The sequence below is a fragment of the Lissotriton helveticus genome, chromosome 3_1 (assembly GCF_964261635.1).
Source record: "Lissotriton helveticus chromosome 3_1, aLisHel1.1, whole genome shotgun sequence".
NCBI lineage: Eukaryota > Metazoa > Chordata > Amphibia > Caudata > Salamandridae > Lissotriton > Lissotriton helveticus.
Window position 1 is genome coordinate 296,155,693 of NC_136061.1, and position 21,438 is coordinate 296,177,130.

The following is a 21,438-nucleotide window of genomic DNA, read 5'->3' on the forward strand; positions in this document are numbered from 1 at the left end:
GGCAACACTAGAAAGAGAGTGGGCTGCAAAACATACCCCAGCCTTGTACGAAAAGCAAGCGGGGTCTGATAAGCATGCTAGTCCACATGCTATTCCCTAGATACAGGCTCAATATCTTGTGAAGGTAGAAGCAAAGCATGACGAACGCAATATTAAATCAACTATAATATCAAGGCGCTTTGTAACTCACCAAAGAATACTCCTTTTTCCCCCCCACGTTTTAAAACCAAATGGATCTTATAGAATAGTTTGAGATTCTAGAAATCTGAACTCGCACAAACACACCAACCATTCAAAATGCTCACAACACTGGCTTTGTGACAAACCTGGTATAGAAGAATACAAAACTCCTCTGGATAGTCACAACATAGCACATAAAAGAGTATGTAACCACCTTCACTTTCAATGGAATTGAATATTCCTTAAAGAGACTACCCATGGGTTATAAAAGCGCGGTTTTATTTTCAAGACAAACTATGGAGATCTTCCAATCATATCTTACATCGATTATATTTACCTCTCAGACAATGACTTTAACGCATACCTAACCAAGGTGGACCAGATGGTGACAATACTGAATTCAGACAGTTCCAAAATTAAATCTAAAATTGCTCATCCAAGTTACTTTTCGTGGGTATGAATTATCCAGTGAGGGCAAGGGACTGGCACCCTAGTTCCTTCAGAAATGTGCTACTTTGCAAGCCTCCAGAAGTCCTGAAGAAGTTAAAATGTCCTGGGATGGGGAGTGGCCAAGGTGGCCATCATGGTTGATGCTTGAAGCCTGAGCTCAGTCTCGAAGCAGCCTGATCCTACCTTCACCCTGAGCATGGGCTGCGGCAAACCTCCCATCCGGAACGCTGCCGGACCGGGAGGGGGCTCTGAACACTTCCGGGAATCCGGGCAGTTGCCAAGGTGCTGAGACGCCGAGCAGTTTGTGGGGCTGGTAGTTGGGTCCGTGGCGCGACCAGGCACTCGGCGGTCCTCCTGAAGCGGGCGGATCACCGATGCTTGCAGTTTCTGCCCACGGCGTCCTGGTAAGATGTAGACAGGCACCACTCACCAGACCCTTGCCGAGAATCAGTGATCCCCAGACGTCAGAGCTAAAAGGCGCTATATAGGGCATTTGCGGAGGCAACCGAGGGAGCTCCCGCTGCACGGATCAGTGTAGTGCTGTCCCGGACGAGGCCCACTATCGCCCCCCACCCTCATGATCCCAAACTGCTGTCTCAGCTAGAGGCACTCCTCCCCGGACAGCCCAGCAATGACAGGCCCCTCGTGACTGAGTCCGAAGAATCAGCACTATGCTCTGGGGCGGGGAGGTTGCGCCCCAGCCAGGGGCCTGGTGGCGAGGCAGTGCTCCTGGGGTCCGAAGGCCTGCTTGTGGTAGTGACGTGCAGTGCCCTGGGAGCCTATTGGTGCACTGGGGGCCTCGCGCTGTCGCCACCAGTGGTATCTGCGCTGCACAGGTCAGTGCAGTACCCCATGAGTGGGCCATCCACGATGGTGATCCTGAGACCCCATGCCTACCAGCAGTGATTGGCCATAGCTGGGTGAAGAGAGGGTCCAACGCCTGGGGGACAAGTGAGTCCGTGCTACGATCAAGAGCGGTATGCAGAGGTGTCGGCCTGCCCTACTGCCTGTCTGACCGGTGGTGCCCAGGTGGATTGATGAGCTTGATTGAAATGTCGAGGATTACTGCCGCAGGGGTCCTTTGGAATATCAGATATCCAATATCCTATCTTATTCCCAGCCAGACTCAAATGTAATTTTTCTTAACAAATCAATTTTCTTTGATACGCCTGAAGAGGCTTAACAATGGCTTATGGAGGAGAGACCATACAGAGACTCTCGGCCCCTACCCTCTACACCAGGGACGACGCAACCGCTCCCGGAGGAGACATGGTGAGACCCGCTCAGCTTCACCCCTGGGTTCCTTCGTGACACAGCCCCGGACCTCTGTGGTGCCAACGGGATATCCTGCAGCAAGTGAGGAAGATGACACCCGAACAGTCAAACCCTCTCCATCCTCGACTCCAAAGAACGTTTCAGTTCCTTTGCGAGACTCGTACCTTTCTTGCAGTCCAATACTCTGTCAGTCTTCATGTACTGGGGTTGGTCCTTGAGGACATCTGGTCCCACCTACCCTCATTCTGGCAGAGTTGATCCCTTGCCTAGCACCTCCTGGCCAGAATAATTGGTGGTTTAGCGGCAGCTGGAGTTGGCAAATCCTGACAACGAATATGTTCACCCCATATCCCTTTGAAGGCTCACTAATGGGGTGCTCACTGTTGTGGTTCTATTGGGCGGCAGATGCTTCTAGGGTAGAAGTGTGGGGAGAGCGGTAGTTGGGGCGGGGGGGGGGTTCTACCATGACTCCACAGCCATGTTCAGTCTTAGAGTCTTACAGACACCCACCTTGCTGTCGTGTATGCCCCTTCCACCCCCCCCACTTCTCCCCTCCCCCCTCCCGACCCTCACAAGGTGAGTTATTGGCATCGCTAGTACACTCAATCCCACCAAATGACCTTCCAGCTTTTTTCATGGAACGTTAATGGTCTGTTAGACCGGATTAACCGTTCTCTGGTCTTAACATTCGCCCAGGTACTCTGCTCCTCATAGACTTGACTTCCTCCTGGGGGCCTGTGCAATGCATGGCGGTCCTGGCATCCTACACGCTGCCAACACCCCAACACACACACACCCCAACACACACACCCCAACACACACAGACACACACACACAGACACACACACACCCCAACACACACAGACACACACACAGACACACACACAGACACACACACAGACACACACACAGACACACACACAGACACACACACAGACACACACACAGACACACACACAGACACACACACAGACACACACACAGACACACACACAGACAGACACACACAGACACACACACAGACACACACACACACCCCAACACACACAGACACACACACCCCAACACACACAGACACACACACACCCCAACACACACAGACACACACCCCAACACACACACACACACACCCCAACACACACACACACCCCAACCCACACACACACACACCCCAACACACACACACACCAACCCACACACACACACACACACACCAACACACACACACACCCCCACCACACACCCCCCAACACACACACACCCCAACACACACACACACCCCAACACCCCAACACACACACACCCCAACACACACACACCCCAACACACACACACCCCAACCCCAACACACACACACCCCAACCCCAACACACACACACCCCAACCCCAACACACACACACCCCAACCCCAACACACACACACCCAAACCCACACACACACACCCCAACCCCAACACACACACACCCCAACCCCAACACACACACACCCAAACCCACACACACACACCCCAACCCCAACACACACACACCCCCCAACACACACACACACACCCCAACACACACACACCCCAACACACACACACCCCAACACACACACACCCCAACACACACACACCCCAACACACACACACCCCAACACACACACACCCCAACACACACACACCCCAACACACACACACACCCCAACACATACACACACACACACGCCAACACACACACACACCCACACGCCAACACACCCACACACGCCAACACACACCCACACACACACACAAACACACACACCTCAGCCGCTCACCACACGCACTCTCACATTGACCTGATTCTCCTACCTGCCATGAACTGCCAAACGCTGAGCCACATCGAAATATTACCGACAGGGATATCTTTTTCTGGACAGCAATGCTACATTTGAATATCTTTTTCGCACGAGAAGGTATTTTACCATGACTTTATAATATTGTGATGCAAATCATGAAATGAATAAGCCAATTTCAGGACATTCTGGTAGTTGTATTTTACTTAAGCAACAGATGACGTGTGCATACAAAAGGTGGTTACCTTGACAAGGTAACCTTTGCCACCTGTGAACAAGGCTCACACCAGAGTCTAAAAACGTCAGGACTAAGAAAGGAGGTTTGCATGCTGTCACACTGATGATAAAACATTTGGAACTGTACAGTTGGCTTCGGTGCTCTGTTCGTTGAATATATATATATATATATCACAAAAAAAAACAAAGGTTACAAGGACGTTACAGTTAGGGTCAGATTATACTCATACAAAACCAGAGAAATTCCACCGTTCTAGTTATCCAAGTTACCTATAACTTGCGCCCCTGCAATGCACTGCTTATGATCTATCATAATACATCACGCATGACCTGGTCAGTGACATCACTGACCTCTCAAATGACATCACTGATAATGTCATCAACAGCATCGGTGACGCACTCACTCACACCCCTATAAAAATCTTCTTTACACCCACTGCCACTCCCACAAAACCATTCACAAACCCTTTCATATGGCCATACCAGTACTCACACACCCACTCACTGATTAAAAGATCTGCACAAACATCCACTATCCCATGCTGTCCTTCATACACCCACCCACTAATACAGCCATTGACATATCTACTCATACACCCATACAGGCACTCACACACAGAGTCGGCCATAGAACTACTCACACACCCCTATACAGTCAAACACACAGCCACTTACTCACCCAAACAGTAACACACACACCCACACCCACTTACTAACTCAAACAAATAGTAACACACATCACTCACCTATACAGTTAGTGACAGAAGCACGCAGTCATCCATATAGCCACTCATGTTCATTTAATCACGCACACACTCATATACCCTGTCACTCACCTATACTGTCTTTCACATACCCAGTTACTCACCCATACTGACACATGCACTCAAACACCGACAAAACCATACACTCACTCACCCATACAGCTTCTCAGATACGCACACAGTACCCCATACAGCCATTGACTCACTCATCCATACAGGCAATCACACCTATTCACTCACACACACAAAAACACCCAGACAAACCGAGGCAGTCAGACAACCAGTCAATCGCCCATATAGCCATTCATGTACCCACTAACACCCACTTGGACATCAACTGACACACTTGTTTACACAACCAGTCACTCACCTATACATTCAACAAGACACCTAATCCCTCACTTATACAGTCAGTCACGCACCCACAGTCATCCATACAGACACTCATACACCCACTGATTCACCAGTGTATATATATTGAACACTCAAACGCAAGCATTGGCCCTCATCATGAAGACATAAAAAGTTTTGCCTTCCACTCCTTCATTTCTTAGTGTGCATTAGGCTGCACTTTTCCCACTAGCTGGAGACATGCTTTGGCTCCAATCACCAAATGCATATCCTGTCAAGGTCAGGAATGATATCCGGTCTAGGACAAGAGCAGCATTGTTAAAAGCCCCCTTTCCGAGTCTGAGACCTCCCTAATGCACTGATCAAAATGATTAGAAACTTTGGTAATTCATGGAGATTAGCTCTATATCCATATCGAAGGGCAAGGCAAAAGTTAACGGACATCAAGGAATATGGGTGGTTCTATAAGTCTCTAGTGTCATCACATCCATGTTCTGTTATGTTAACCCACCTTATATAGCGCAACAGCTGCCTCAGCAAAGAGGCGTCCCAGCGCTGTGAGCAGCAAGACACAGCGGCAAAGACCTAAGCCAGGGGGAAGAGATAGGTTTTGATGGTCTTCTGAAACAGATAGTTGTCCAAACAGCGAATCTGGGGAGGAAGGGAATTCCAAAGTTTAGCTGCTAGGCTGCGGAATGACCGTCCACCGGCACGTACACGTTTCACCCGAGGTACGGTGACCGTGCATTGCCCCATAGAGCGCAAGAGGCGCCGAGGTATATAAGGCACTAACAGATTGGCCACTATCCCCGGGGAGGAAGTCTTAAAAATTTTAAAGGCCAAACAGAGGGCCTTGAACTCAATACGCTTGGCAATAGGTAGCCAGTGTATTCGTCGAATGGTGCCGGTTGTAGGACAGCTTCTGGGGAGCCCAAGCAGGGTTCTGGCTGCCGCATTTTAGACTCTTTGCAGACATGTGACCTCGGCCTTATTCGCCCCAAAGTAGAGAGAACTAGCATAGTCCAACCTTGACAAAATAGCCGATTGGACAATCGTTTGTCGAATGGACGAGTCAAAATATCCCAGCTGGGTGTTCAAACCCCGCAGTATGCCAAAGCAAGTACCAGCCACTTTCTTGGTGTGATCCTGAAAACTGAGAGTTGAATCCATCCACACCCCCAAATTTTTTTATCACCAACATAGGGGTGGGTGGGCAACCAAGACTATTCGGTCACTAGTGCTCACTCCAGAGCTCGGGGTCTCTCCCCTATCAGCAACACCTCAGATTTATTGGCATTGCGCTGGGGGCAGTTGGCGTTCATCCACTCCGCAACAGCTGACAAACCGTTCTTAAACTTGGGAGCATTGCAAGTAGTGTCGTCGGAGGGGGCCACCACCAACTGCGTGTCATCAGCATAGGAGACAATGGAAAGACCCCAATCCCGGGCCACCATAGCCAAAGTTTGAACATAAAGATTAAACAGAACAGGCCTCAGAACAGAGCCCTGTGGCACACCCTGTCCGATGGTGTACACGAGAGAGAAAAGACGGAGCGGTCACTTGAAATGTTCTCTGTTGAGATCCAACAATCAGTGCTGTGGTCTTCTCAGTATCCAGGATGGTCCGCAGATGTTCGGACACAGCAAGGAGAGCAGTCTCAGTGCTGTGACCTGGGCAGAAACCGTTCTGCATGAGATCCAGGATACCGTGTGTCCAGAAATGTAATTAGCGTGGAATTGATGTGTGCCTCAGTAATCTTAGCCGCCCAAGGTAGTAGAGAAATCGGACGGACGTTTTCCAATTTGGCTGGGTCCAGTGAAGATATTTTTAAGAAGGGGAACCACCATAGCCTGTTTCCACAGCCTGGGGACTACAGCGGTGGAATGCGAGGCATTCACCACCTGGCACAAAGGTGTCAAGAGCACAGGCAGTGCGTTCATGAACTAGTTAGGTTTAAGGGGGTCTGCGGAGGAGCTAGATTTAACTTTGCTGCATAGCATGCTGCGATCAAAGTAGAGATGGAGCCGGCGCAACCTACTGGCACAGGAGAGATGTTGCAAAGTTTCAGAATCCAGTCTGGTCGCTGGGGATATTCTAAAGATGAGGAACCTGCTCCTTTAGAATGCGCTGAATAGAGCTGAGCAAGGAAGAAGGAGAGGTAGGTGATCAGAGAAGGTTTTACGGAGGCAGAGAACTGTTGTGGCATGATACAATGACCGGAAATACTACTGGTGGTTTGTGCAAGATTTTATGTTGTTTCAGTGAAAGAATAAGCAGTGAGATTTTGAATGCGAGATTTACTGTAGGTAGATAGGTAAGGAGGGGCTGGAAACATGGAGAGCGGTGCATAGCTCATGAGGGGGTGGAGGATGCATTTGAAGAGCAAAAGGGGGTGGAAGGATAGAGAAAAAACTGTAGAACTAGAAGACGAGAGAGGGCATGCTAGTCTTAAACTATGCCTAGTGGAGGGTTCCAAATGTTCTGTTTAAGTGGGGGAGATGGAAGTATGTGGGTGGGGTGTGTGGGTGGTGTGGGGGGGTGTGGTGGTGTGGGGGGGGTGTGGGGGGGGTGGGTGGGTGTGTGTGTGTGTGTGTGTGTGTGTGTGTGTGTCACAAGAGGAAGATAGAAAGTCAGAACAGTAGCAGATCTAGTCAAAGAAGTGATTGGTTGTCTCAATGTATATGGATGATGTAGTTCGTGTGACTGTGTGGTAAAGTTTTCTGGGTGTCTTCACATAGCCCCAATATCATCTTCACTGCATTCCTTATTAAGGCAAACTGGCTGGGTCCAGAAATATCCCTACTACTCTTATTTTTCACTTTTATGCATCAGCTAGAGCAGTTATGCTGGCCCTGAAGTCGCTGGAGCATAAGCCGAAAATGCATTATATTTATATACCCAGGGTCTTGGCTAGAGGCCTTCCATTACTGTTTTTGCTCTTGGCAAGACGGACTTAGAGATTGCCATCTATCAAAAGACTGCTTATTCGTAGTTGATACTTGGGAGCATGGGCAAAAAATGGGTTTCTTTGTTGTGTTGGGAGTCATGGGCAAAACTGATTTCTCTACTGTGTTGAAAGTAAAGTCTCTAGTTAAAACAAAAGCAAGCATAGTCTTGTTTTTCTTCCACTTGCACCTGACAGGAGTCTCCTGCCCAAATCACCAGTGTATGACATAATGAGACATTTGACAGCCAAGATCTTGATGGGCAGGAATCTTCTTCCACCTGTGGTGAGTCCACATTCTGCTGTATATCTTCCTCCTCATCTATGCTTTCTTATATTGACACCTGCACACCTTCATCATAAAATCATTCAGCAGTTACTCTTGTCCTCCTGTATTTGCCAGGCAAGTTTCTATCTCTAAATTCATGGTAATGCCCTCACTGGACTTATTATCCAATGCTTTAACTGATATAATGTTAGGATTTCTGAGAATCAAAAACTAATTATTTCTGTAACAATACTGCTGCATTTTAGCTGAGGGGAGCTTTTTTCTTGACGAGAGTATGATCGCTGTTGGATGTCTGATTGTCAAATAGCTGCTTACTAGGAAGATCTCGCTAGCTTTACAGCCCTCAGACTTCTGGGCCTTTGAAAGACAAGCTGCAAATGTGGTGTTAAGTTAAGCATATTTATGATAGCAGTCTAAGCAAAAACTAAAAGGATTATTTTCCATAACTCCTAGTCGAGAAACTCAGAAGAGACCTATAAATAATAGGTCCTCTCCGCATTCTCCTATACCGTCTCCAATCAAAGTCCAACTACAAAAATCTGTTCCATTTGTTTTCAATCTGAATCTCTCCTTGGTTCAGTGTTTCTCAACGTTGCTTTCATTCATTATTGATCTTCAATTATCGTCTAGAGTCCAAATTCTTGCCATACTCCAAGGCATCTTTCAATCGTCGACCTGCAGCTCCTGATACTGATTTTGAACTAAATAGCAAGGAAAAAGAACTTCAAGCTAATCATATATTGTGGCTTACATTCAAGGTCACTGGGGAATGACTCCACCTGATTGAAACAAAGAAAAGTAAAAAAAAAAAAGGGGACATTTCTGGACCCAAATATGAGATGGCAGAATAATCCACAGCATACGACTAAGGAACATACAAAACTAGAAAGTAAACCCTACAAATACACTGGCAGTCTTAATTCTACCACATAAGGATCATTTTTGAGCAATTTAATATTAATTATCTGTAAATTAAGTTCAAAACTTTTAAGAAGTCACTGCACAGACTGCAAATTTTACATACTAAAAGGTACTTATTGTGCATTCTATAAAGGAGTTTGTAACATGCAAACTCAAAGTACCGACCATCTAACTTTGCTGCCCTGGAGATTTAAGTGCCTAATGGGAATACAGTGATTATCCAGATGGAGTGCACCAGTAGTTAACCGCACCCATCACCGACCCTGTCCAGTAATCCATGCTTGCCCCAGGAACTGAAGAACAGGTCATAAATATTAAGTAAATACAGCTACTTCAAATTACAACCCTGACATTTAATGTAAAATCCTTTCTTCAAATGTTTCACCTCTAACACCTGGCATTGTGTTTCAAAGAAATCAACTAGCCTTGTGATCTTGTGATAGCTACTGGGAACCAAGTATATTTGTCGTTTATGCATATGTTGGCAGACTTTATAATGCTAGAATGACTGGATATTACAACAAAAGTTTATAATTCCATGCTAGGAGTTATTTTTCAAAACAGTAGCTTGTGAAAGGATCCAGTGTAACATTTATCAGACTGAAATTGTTGCACTTAGCATTTTTTTTCTTGTGATTGACAACGCATTATCTCACCATCCTATACGATCCAGAATAATTTCAACAGCACAATATATTTTTCATGCTATGCTGCATGGTGTTTACAGCGGTTCACAGTATATATATATGTAAATATTTAACCAGCCTTTGTTGGCTCTTGAGAAATGACACATTTTTGCAGATGAGCAGCTATAATTTACATTATCTTTAGAATTTTACTTGTGTGTTTGTAAATGACCACACGTCCCCCTTGAAATTTTCAATCATGCTGGGATTTAAATCTAGGAGACAGTAACAACATACAAAAAGCGATCTAGCTGCTTTGGTATAATTTTTCCCTACCTTATCTTCTTTCAGCCATTTCTCCAGCAGTTGTTTGCGACCTTGCTGAAGCACAGGCCGGCAGAGTTCCAAAGACTCGTACTTGTTCAACTGGCCCTGGTCGAGGAGAATTCCAAAGTACTGCAGCAAAGGAGATGTTTGGCCAGGCTGTGCAGGAACACTCTGGAATCTGCGAATTGTGTCTGGTGTACGGAGAATTCCCTAAAAGCGTAAAAACACACTGAACTTAAACTCTAGTCACCCAAGTTGAAAACGAATATATTAGAAGAAATCCAGAAAATACAGGATGAAAATGAGGAAAAGGCTCAATTTATGACGCATGCATCATTATCAGTAACAAGCATTGATAAAGGCAATGAATATGCTACTTACCAGTATGCATCTGTTCTTGGCATGTAGGGCTGCTGACATTCACATCTATAGCATAGATCGCCGCCTAGTGTTGGGTCCGGATGATTGCACATTGTTGTCCTGGAAGAGTCTTCGAAGTATCACGAGATAGGTGGCTCCTCCCCTGGACTACAGTGCGCATGGGCATCGACTCCATCCTCAGATTGTTTTTAGCCATTGCGGCAAACATGGAGTGCAAAAGTGTATACGATGACCATGCCTAAGAGTAAGTGTAAGAATAAGAAGTTTGTAACCGTTACGGGCGCCGGGGAGGAGGGCGGGCGATATGAATGTCAGCAGCCCTACATGCCAAGAACAGATGCATACTGGTAAGTAGCATATTCAGTTCGAGGCATGTGGGCTGCTGAATTCATATCTATAGCATAGAATACATAGCAGTCCCTCCACTAACGGCGGCTGCCCGTGCCAGTTGCAGAAGTTTGAAAAAGTGTTCTGAGAACAGCCTGTCCTACAGCTGCCTGCTGTTTGGAATGCACATCTACACAGTAATGTTTAGTGAACGTATGTGGTGTAGACCATGTGGCTGCTCTACAAATGTCTTCCAAAGGAATATTGCCTAGGAACGCCATGGAGGCCCCCAACTTGCGTGTGGAGTGGGCCCTGGGGGGGGACCGTCAAAGTGCGCTTGGCTTTGTGATAGCAAATCTGAATGCACTTAACTATCCACCTGATTATTCCTGCTTTGGAAATGGGGTTGCCTTTGTGCTGGGCTGAGAAGGCAACAAAGAGCTGTTGTGTCTTTCTGAAATCTTTCGTCCTGTCAATGTAGTACATTAACGCCCTTTTGACATCAAGTGTGTGGAGCATTCTTTCGGCTACTGTTTCAGGGTTTGGAAAGAATGCGGGCAGTTCTATGGTTTGATTAACATGAAACTGCGACACTACCTTCGGAAGAAACTTAGGGTTAGTGCGCAGCACTACCCTGTTGGAATGAATTTGAATAAATGGCTCTTGTACAGTGAGTGCCTGCAGCTCACTAACACGCCGTAGAGAAGTAATGGCAATGAGAAAGGCTACTTTCCATGTTAAGAATTGAATATCAGAGGAATGGAGAGGCTCAAAAGGTGGGCCCATCAACCTGGTGAGGACCACGTTGAGGTTCCACACAGGAGCTGGCGGGGTCCTGGGAGGGATGATGCGCTTCAGCCCTTCCAGGAAGGCTTTAATGGCAGGCACCCTGAAAACAGAGAGATGCTGCCTGTTTTGAAGATAAGCCGCTATGGCGGATAAGTGTATCCGAATGGAAGCATATGCCAGATGGCATTTGTAAAGATGTAACAAATAGCAGATGATATTAGGAATGGATGCATCTAGCGGGTTGATATTGTGTTCAGTACAGTAAATGACAAACCGCTTCCATTTTGCTGCATAGCAAGCTCGGGTAGTGGGCTTTCTGGCCTCCCGGATGATCCATGCATTCAGGAGGCAGATTAAGGTAGCCAAACTAAGACCTCAGGAGCCAGATCGCCAGATTGAGCTGTTGCGGATCTGGATGCTGAATGTCGCCATGGTTCTGCGTCAAGAGCCTGGGTGGGAGGCGCAGCCTTTGATGCGACACCACGGAGAGTTCTAGAAACGTCTTGTACCATGGTTGTCGTGCCCACGTTGGAGCAACTAGGATGAGAGTCATCGAGTGTTGTTTGAGCTTTCTTGCCACCAGCGGGATGAGAGGTGCTGGTGGAAAAGCGTACGCAAATCTGCCTGACCAGTTCATCCATATCGCATTGCCCTGCGATTGTGGGTGAGGGAACCTGGTGGCAAAGCTTTGGCATTTTGCGTTTTCCTGTGTGGCAAACAGGTCTATCTCTGGATGACCCCACTGTTGGAAGTACGGGCGGAGTACTGAGGGATGAAACTCCCACTCGTGCATCTGATGGCTGTACCTGCTGAGCAGATCCGCCATCAGATTGTCCTTGCCTGGGAGGTGTTCCGCCATGAGGAAGATGTTCCTCTGAATGGCCCACTTCCACAGGCTCTGAGCCAGATAAGACAACTGTGGAGAGTGTGTACCTCCCTGCTTCTGGATGTAGTACATGGCTGTCATGTTGTCCGTCCGGATCAACACGACTTTGTTGCACAGATGTACTTTGAATGATTTGAGTGCCATGAAGATTGCCATCAGTTTTAGGTAGTTGATGTGCATCTTCTTTTGCTGCGTTGACCATAGTCCCTGCACCGTGTAGTGGAGCACATGAGCTCCCCACCCCTGGAGAGATGCGTCCGTCGTCAGGATAATCTGTGGCACAGGCTCTTGAAACGGTCGGCCCTTGCAAAGGTTGTGTGGATTCCACCAATGCAGAGAGCTGTATGCCCGACCGGTCACCAACACTAGGTCTTTCAATTGCCCTTGAGCCTGAGTCCACTGACGTGCCAAGCACTCTTGGAGCGGACGCATATGCAGTCTCGCGTGCGGTACTATGAAGATGCAGGAGGCCATCATGCCTATCAACTGCATGAACACTCTCGCAGGAAGTGAGTGTTGTGGTCTGAACTTTAGGATTAGCGACTGGATGTTGCCTATCCTCACTGGGTTTGGCTGAGCTGTAGCCGCCAAAGTGTCTATCGTCGCGCCCAAATACTGCCGCACGTGGGCTGGCTGGAGGTGCGACTTCGGATAGTTTAGTGAAAACCCCAGACTGTGAAGAAGGTGAATGGTGTGGGACATGTCGGTCGCGCACTGCTGGGCGGACTTTGCATGAACAAGCCAGTCGTCCAGGTAAGGGTACACATGGACGTTCTGTCTCCTGAGGTGCGCCGCCACTGTCGCCAGACATTTCGTGAACACTCTGGGGGCTGTGGTCACCCCGAAAGGAAGGACCTTGAATTGGTAATGCCTGTTTTGGATGGTGAACCTGAGGTATTTCCTGTGGGAGGGGTGGAGTGGGATGTGAAAGTAAGCATCCTTGAGGTCTAAGGTTGCGAGGAAGTCTCCCTTGTTTAGCAATGGAAGAACCTGTTGCAGTGTTATCATGTGGAAGTGTTCTGAAAGAATGTACTGGTTCAGGGGCCGCAGGTCTAGAATCGGTCTGAGTGACCCGTCCTTTTTGGGGATTAAGAAGTACAGGGAATATACTCCTGTGCCCTCTTCTTCCACTGGCACGAGCTCTATCGCGCCTTTTTGCAGCATGGCAAGAACCTCCTGCTGCAATAAGTGCAAATGCTCTTGTGACATAGGACGGTGTTTTGGGGGCATATTGGGAGGACTGGCTGTTAGCTCTAAACAGTAGCCGAACTGGATAAGTTGCCTGACCCACCTGTCTGTGGTGATTGACTTCCACACTGACAGGAACCGCTGGAGTCTCCCTCCGACAGGTGTTGGATGGTCGGGGGGCAGTGACAGGGAGTCACTGTTTGTTGGTGGCAGAGGAACGGGAACTGTTGTTGCCTCTGCCCTTGGAGCTGTTTCCCCGGTATCCTCCTCTACTCTGCTTGGGGTACGATGATTGCGCCCCACCTTTGTTGAACTGCGTCTGCTGTGACAACTGGCCTCTGGTAACACCTCGATTGCCTGAGCGACGAAAAGTGTTCCCTCGAAACTGCTGGGACTGGAGAGCCCACATGGACTTGGCAGTCTCAGTATCTTTTTTAATCTTTTCCAGGGTGGTATCTACCTCTGGACCAAATAACCTGTCTGGGTTCACCGGCTGGTTGAGGATGGTAGTCTGTATCCCAGGCTTGAACCCGGAAATTCGGAGCGGAGCCAAGCCTGACGCCTCAACATCACGCTAGTGTTGATTGCCCGTGCTGCTGTATCTGCAACGTCTAGTGCGCACTTTATAGCAGCGTTGGAAATGAGCGTTCCCTCTTGGACAAGCATCTCAGCTCCCTCCTTGAACTGGTCTGGCAGGTGTTGCGACAGGGTCTCTAGGGTGTCATAGTGTGCCATGTCGTATCTGGCCAATAGTGCCTGCGTGTTTGAGATACGCCAGATGTTGGCTGCCTGAGCTGCTACTCTCTTCCCTGATGCCTCCAGCACTTTTGACTCTTTGTCTGGGGGAGGAGCTTCCCCCGTGGTTTGGGAGTTCGCCCTTTGCGGGCATTAGAGACCACCAAAGAGTCCAAAGGCAACCGGCCCCGTATGTATGTTGGATCGCCAGGTGCCGGCCCGTATTTCTTCTCAATCCGAGGGTTAACAACCCGTACCTTGTGGGCTCCTTAAAAATGTCCGCAGCATGCCTGAGGACCCCTTTTAGCATGGGAAGAGTGTTCACAGTTTTTTCAGCAGTGGAGAAAGTGTCAAAAAGGAAGTCAGCCTCCACAGGGTCAGCATGCATATCAACATTATGGTTTTTGGCTGCCCTCTCGATCAAAGCATGAAACGCTGTTGAATCTTCAGTGGGAGACGTTTTGACGTTGAACACCTGGGGGTCAAGGGCCGCCTGCTGATCTCCTTGATCACCTGTCTCTACCCACGAGTCCTGTAGCTCATCAGGCTCCGTGGTTGTGGGAAAATTGTACTCCTCATCCTGCTCTGCCTCATCCTCTCCATGTGAATAGGTGGGCGATGGTGTTGCACTTCTTAGTGTCCGTGGAACAACTGGCTCAGTCAAGACAGGTGTGTCCTCTGCAGGCTTTTTGCGCTTTAGTGGAATCCTAAAGGACTCCAAAGGCTGCGATGCCGTAATCTTCCTTTTGTAAAGGGACAGCCTTCCGGTGTCGGCATCGATAAACTGCTCTGAGTGCTCTGATGACGAGTGTGGCCGATGCTGCTGGCCCTCAGCCGGGGGAGTTGGTTTCGACACCACCGAGTCCGTGGGCACTGACCGTGGAGCAAAGGCCTTCGGCGCCACCTTAGGCGGTAGCGTGAAGAGGAGCGCCGTGGAAGCCTGAGGCGTTTGGACAGCTTGCTTCGGAGCGGAATGTGTCTTCGGTTCCGACGCAGAAGCCTTGTCTTTAAGTAGTTTGAGGGAGTCCGAGACCTGCTTCGTAAAGGAAGCGGATGGTTTCGTCAACCCGACCTGTGTCTTCGGTCCGCGTCCAGGAGAAGATCCGAGCGTGGACGCCTTCTGTTTCTCCGATCGAGGCGCAGGAGCATCTCTCACTGGTGCGCCGAGATCATTGACCACTGCCGCTGATGCGGACGCCGATGGCTTCGGATCGGCAGCCTTGACCTTTGGCGTCGGGGTCGCAGACTTCGACTCCGCGCCCTTGGCAGACGTAGTGTCGACAGGCCTTATGGCTTTCGGCTTGGCGGCCTTGTCTGGAGCGGTCCCGAGTGCCTTCGTGGGCTTCGGGTCGACTGGCTTGCTCGACACCGATTGGCCGGCCTTACGAGGGTTGGGCTCCTTGCCCACCGTCGGCGCCGTGGACGGTCCGACAACTTTCTTCGGCTTTGAGGCCTCAGAAGACGACGGCGTCGATGGGGGAGCAGACATCTTCGGTTTCGATGGCGTGTCGGCCATTTTAGTCTTCGTCGACACCGGTGGTTTCAGTTTCGGTTTCGATTTAGACAATGGCGGCTCCGCCGAAGTGTCCGTAGCCGGGCCGGAAGGCGGGGCCGTGGATCCTGGTGGAAGGTCTTGTGTAAGGCCATGTGGCGATCCCTCGACCCGAGCCATAGTAAAAGTACGAACGGGGTATAGCTCTTCCTCTGAGCTATCTTCCATGGCCCCATAGGCCTCGTCGTCGTCCCCTACCGCGTCGACGACTTCCTCCACGTCTTGGCCTTCAGCGTCCGCCTCGTAGTCGGACTCTACGACCACTGTTGGAGGTGAAACTTGAAGGTGAACCTGTTGCTCGTCCGCTTCTTCGTTGACGAAGATGTCCACCGGTGCTGGAGCCGATCGCTGGGCCTCGAGGCGCGCCGCGCGCCGGAGCCTGATGGTTTTTTTAGATCGAAACTTGGAACAGGCCATACAGTTGGCCTCGTCGTGGTCCGGCGACAGGCATTTATTGCAGACTGGGTGGACGTCGATGTGTGGATACTTGGAGCCACACACGGGACAGTGCTTGAACGGACTCCGCTCCATGCCGTCGAAGTCTTGCCGCGTCGACTGGGCCTCGATCCCGGAAGAGTCACGCGACTCCCCGGATCTCAGACTCGAAGAGTTGGAGTAAGTCGGGCACCGAACGCAAACAATACCGACGGTTCGAAAAAGGCCTTTTGGCCTGCAAAAAGTTAGTTTTGATCGATTCCGAACCGGAGTTAACGAAATCACATCCGAACCCAATGGCGGAAAAAAACAATCTGATGATGGAGTCGATGCCCATGCGCACTGTAGTCCAGGGGAGGAGCCACCTATCTCGTGATACTTCGAAGACTCTTCCAGGACAACAATGTGCAATCATCCGGACCCAACACTAGGCGGCGATCTATGCTATAGATATGAATTCAGCAGCCCACATGCCTCGAACTATGTGTTACCTATGCAAGATGTATTGGCTTTTTAAACGTAATTTTAGCCATGTTGTACAGCAGCAGTAGAAAAGTGCTATGACTCGTTCAACACAGGCCACTGTATAACACTTAAAATTACTTTTTTTTTCTTCTTTTAACCATGCTGCCACACAGCTCTACAACATGGCAACAAAAAAAACACTGATAATGCCCAACAACTCTACTATTTAGCATTTAAATTTTTTGGTTTGAAGTCATCAGATTCGATCACTATAGGCTGGTTTGCTGGCTTGCCCAAGCTTTAATATCTCCTCCAAAGGGAGCAGAGCCTTTTCCACAAAAATTCCTCAACCTTGGAATAAGCTGCCGGTAAGCCTTTGTAAGAAACCAGTCCTCCTCTTATTCAGGAAGAAACTAAAAAAACTTTTTTACTGAAGTCCTGGGGCACAACCTGGGCCAAGTTGGATTGCACTCTGCGGCAGATGTGCCAAGGTGGGCTCTCAGAGCGCTTAGAGACCAGTAGGTGATAATGCGCTCTAGAAAGCTCAGTTAACATTAACATTAGGGCAAAGTTGCTCTATATAAAATGCATAAGAAAATATGAATAGTGCCTCAATTACAAAAAGAGCACTGAGGGACAACAATTAAGCTAAATCAATCTTTACTTGGTCCATGCACCACATTAACCCCTCCCATGCTCATGACGAGCTGAGCTCGTCATGAGCCACGGCGCTCCGGTGCTCATGACGAGCTCAGCTCGTCATGAGCCGTGGAACGCTCGTATGCGGGGATAATTCCCCTGCTGTGCGAGCGTTCCACGGCAGGTAATGCACCTGTGACGAACTGAGCTCGTCATGAGCACAGGAGCGCCGTGCCTCATGACGAGCTCAGCTCGTCATGAGCATGCGGGCGCTGTGCGCGCCCCCCTCCCCCCCCAGCGCTGCGGGGGAATAACCCCCACAGCGAAGGGGTTAAAGAAAACAGAAGGGACGCACTGCTGAATTAGAAGGCGACCCGATAAAGTATACAAAAAAGTGATGGATGGAATGCTTGAATTCATCTCAGCCATTGGTAATTACTCGGAACACATCCCCATCTGTTATTTTGCACACAACATCACCTTAGTTTGAAACCAGCTATATGCAAATCAGTCATGACCCTGTTCCAATGGGAACAGTCCAGCCCAAATTGCCAAGCCAAATCCGCTGTGAACTGGAAAACAAGAAGCCTAGGACTGGTTTCGCTCCAGGTATGGGCTCATTATCAGGCACAGTTTGGTTCTAGTTACAATCCCCATCCATCACATTGTTTGTTTCAGTTGCCTGGAAAACAATGCACTAGGATGCGGCCCGAGCAATTGCCAGTGGCTGAGATTAATTAAATTATTCCTTGTTGATGCAGCTGAATTAGAAAGCAGCAAAGAAGAGCAATAATGATGCCAATGAATTGTAAGTAATGAGTGGGCTAAAAGCCCTTTTTAAAGTTTTATAATTTACACACGCACTATAGTTCATCGCAAAGCAACAGTGCATGCTGCCTGCAGGTGAGATACAGCAATACTTCTCCAACTGTGGTGCCTTATCAATTTACAATGTTGTAACCCTGCTTATTGATAACCACATCTAGGGCCATGAATACAATAACACACAACTCTACCTGAAAATACCAACCCCAATACTACCAAAACAAAACCGGTCTCAATCATTCAGCATTGGATGTAAAGCGATTACCTTATACTCAATCCAACCAAGACTGTCTTCCTTCTGTTCCCAGATACCAAATAGCCACAAATTCAAACCTAGTTCTTCAAAATGCACTTAGACAAATTTGTTCGCTAACTGACACCAAATGCAAAATCACGTGGATCAAGCCACTATACCAACTACTTCGAAGAACACATCACGTAGAAAGCCAAGAAACCATGGCACGTACTCTCTCTCGTGAAGGTGAAACCTAGCCACTATGAAACCAACTTCAGAACAACAGTATAGGCCTAAGTCCTCTTGCACTTGGATTCAGGCAACACAGCTCTGCAATCCCACTGCCACAATACTGGCCCCAATGAAAGTTATCCTAACATGCGCACCAGATCATATTAAAGGCCTAAATAAGTGCAACAATATCATCCCAATTCTGAAAGATTCTCGCTGGCTCACCCTCGAAGCCCGAATCATTTATATTATGTTTTTATTTTGCTCCATCTCTAACAAAAACCAACCAATGTCAGTGTATTAAAAGGGTAGGACAAGTATAGATGAAGGCATTCAATATGTGGTTAGCAACTGGAATTTTCGGACATAAAAATATGCAGCAAATCACTGAAAGCCAGGCCCGTAAAGATCGAGACCTTGATAAATACCAACCCACTCGGGGTCGTCCCAGTCTACACAACTTAAGGCACTTGGTGAACATCATTCATAGCCTAATAGGTGTAGAACAGAACTACATTTTCATGGTGCTGGATCTTGAAAAAGAATGATGGACAGAATTGAATAAAACATATTAAATTTGGCAGTTTACATAAACAGATGTGGATAGTACACTCCTCCTGAATAGCACAAATGAACATTGGTCACATTGTTATTTGATAGCTGGGCACTTCAAAATAGAACACAGAAGGAGAGTATTACCAATGCTATTTGCATTGGCTGCTGAATAGCTGGTGCATCAACTAAGAAAACTGGCTCAAAGTCAGGGACATTGGGTGGGTAGAGTGCCACATTTTGTGTCCACATTTGCAGATGTCAGTACTGTATTTGAGAGATCCAATCATATTGGTGTTTATACTCTCAGCAAAGGTTAAAGATTGTGGAGCAATATCTGAACTCCGGACAAACGTTTTCCAGAGGCAGGAATAAAGTCATATAGGTGGTACTGGAGATTGACAGCTGCAGAGCATTCCACAAGTCAACAGACTTTAAAAGCCCTTGATTACTTTACCCATATGCATGGTGTACTGTGCTGCAGTCATTGCACACATCTTTACCAAAGTAACAAAATATCTGTTACCCATCTTATTCCGTCTTCTGAGTGATCAACTATATGTGCTTCACCAAGTTTGTCTAACCATTCTTCAATACAGGCGTCACGTTTTTATACTTCCACCATCACTGCCTTCAATCATCACCCACTAACCCCAACTGGACCAGCTGCACCACAACCCACCACCCCGACATATTCTTTGCCTAAAGTATACCAGTCAAATGTATTCCTACTTCCCGGAAATGTTTTGCACACAAAGCAGACTTTAGAGGCAACTGTCTCTGCACTCTCGCTAATCTAGAACAGGCACTCAAGAAGACTGCGTACACCGTGGGCTTGTACATCTAAAATCACTTGTTCAACCTTTTGTAGGTCTTATAGTCCCACATGTAGCCACAAACACTCATAAAATGTTCATCTTCCAACATTGTTCCAACTGAACAACTAAGAAATTCTTGCAAGGGGTCCCTTAAAGCCTTAGATGCCTATGAGAACACCATCACCTATACCTTCTGTTATCTTGTAGAGACTTCAGGAAACAAACTGTGCCAGAGAGCCCTAGTTTAGGTCCCAGGCCTAACTGAACCAGCCATCTAACTTTTCTTGATACACACTACAGTCAAATAAACTACTTTTCGTTATCAGGCCCTCTCCCCTTTTTCTGGGGGTAAATCGCAAGTATTACAGTGACTTTTTCCCCAGGGATTGTGGCTTTTTTAGTGAAAAAATACATGAAGGGGCCATTATTGCCAATAGGCTACCAAAATATGTTTATTTTTCAATTTTAAAACTTGTTTTTCTACAGGAAAGTCTTGCATATATATATTTCAAAGTGTTCTGGGATCAGGTGCGTAGTCGTCACTATTAAGTGCTTAGGACTATTAATTAGGATCCCTGAAGGAGTATCTCTTTGTCAAGTGAATCCACGTATTACATCATTATTACTTTAGAGAGGGTTTTGTGCCCCATGAGAGGCATTGGGAATTAAAGCCAATGCATGACTGATTAATCCATCCTGTCCATCATTTAGCCAACATTTTGTTGATAAACCTCTTCCATAACCTTCATAAATGCCTCTGTATGCTAAAGGTTTAGAGCCCACCTGTATCCTTGTAGGATTAGTCATGTTTAAGGTAAAGCTAGCATTTTTGCCTAACTCCTGCAATATATTGTTACATGTGTTGTTTAGTTGACCCTGAGTACCACAGAACATGTCTACATACCTCTACACCACAAGTGTCATCCACCTGCCACTCCATTTAGCCCCTCTGATGTTGGTGTTAGACCCTCACAGCAAACACATGTGGCATTTGCATTTGGGGTTTAAAACCCAAAGGTGCGACAAAAATGCTCTGAAGCACATACAGTAGATTAAAGAGGGTGCAGCTAAACTGTTCCTCTGACAAAAAGGGAAAACATCAGTTGGTTCTTCTCTATCTCCACGCATAGAAGTGTAAGATTATGGCAACTAAGATGCACTGCCCCGCAGTTGGGATAACAGGTCACTCCGAAGAGGCAG

At 47.8% G+C, this 21,438-nt stretch overlaps 1 protein-coding gene across 1 annotated transcript in view; it reads right to left on the reverse strand.

The window, feature by feature from the left end:
* The window catches only part of CLTC (clathrin heavy chain), a 987,367-nt gene that overhangs the window by 637,358 nt on the left and 328,571 nt on the right, over nt 1-21,438 (reverse strand). The window contains exon 8 of the mRNA XM_078679837.1: nt 10,190-10,390. Within this exon, the coding sequence (XP_078535963.1) occupies nt 10,190-10,390 (201 nt within the window). The remainder of the gene's footprint in view (nt 1-10,189; nt 10,391-21,438) is intronic.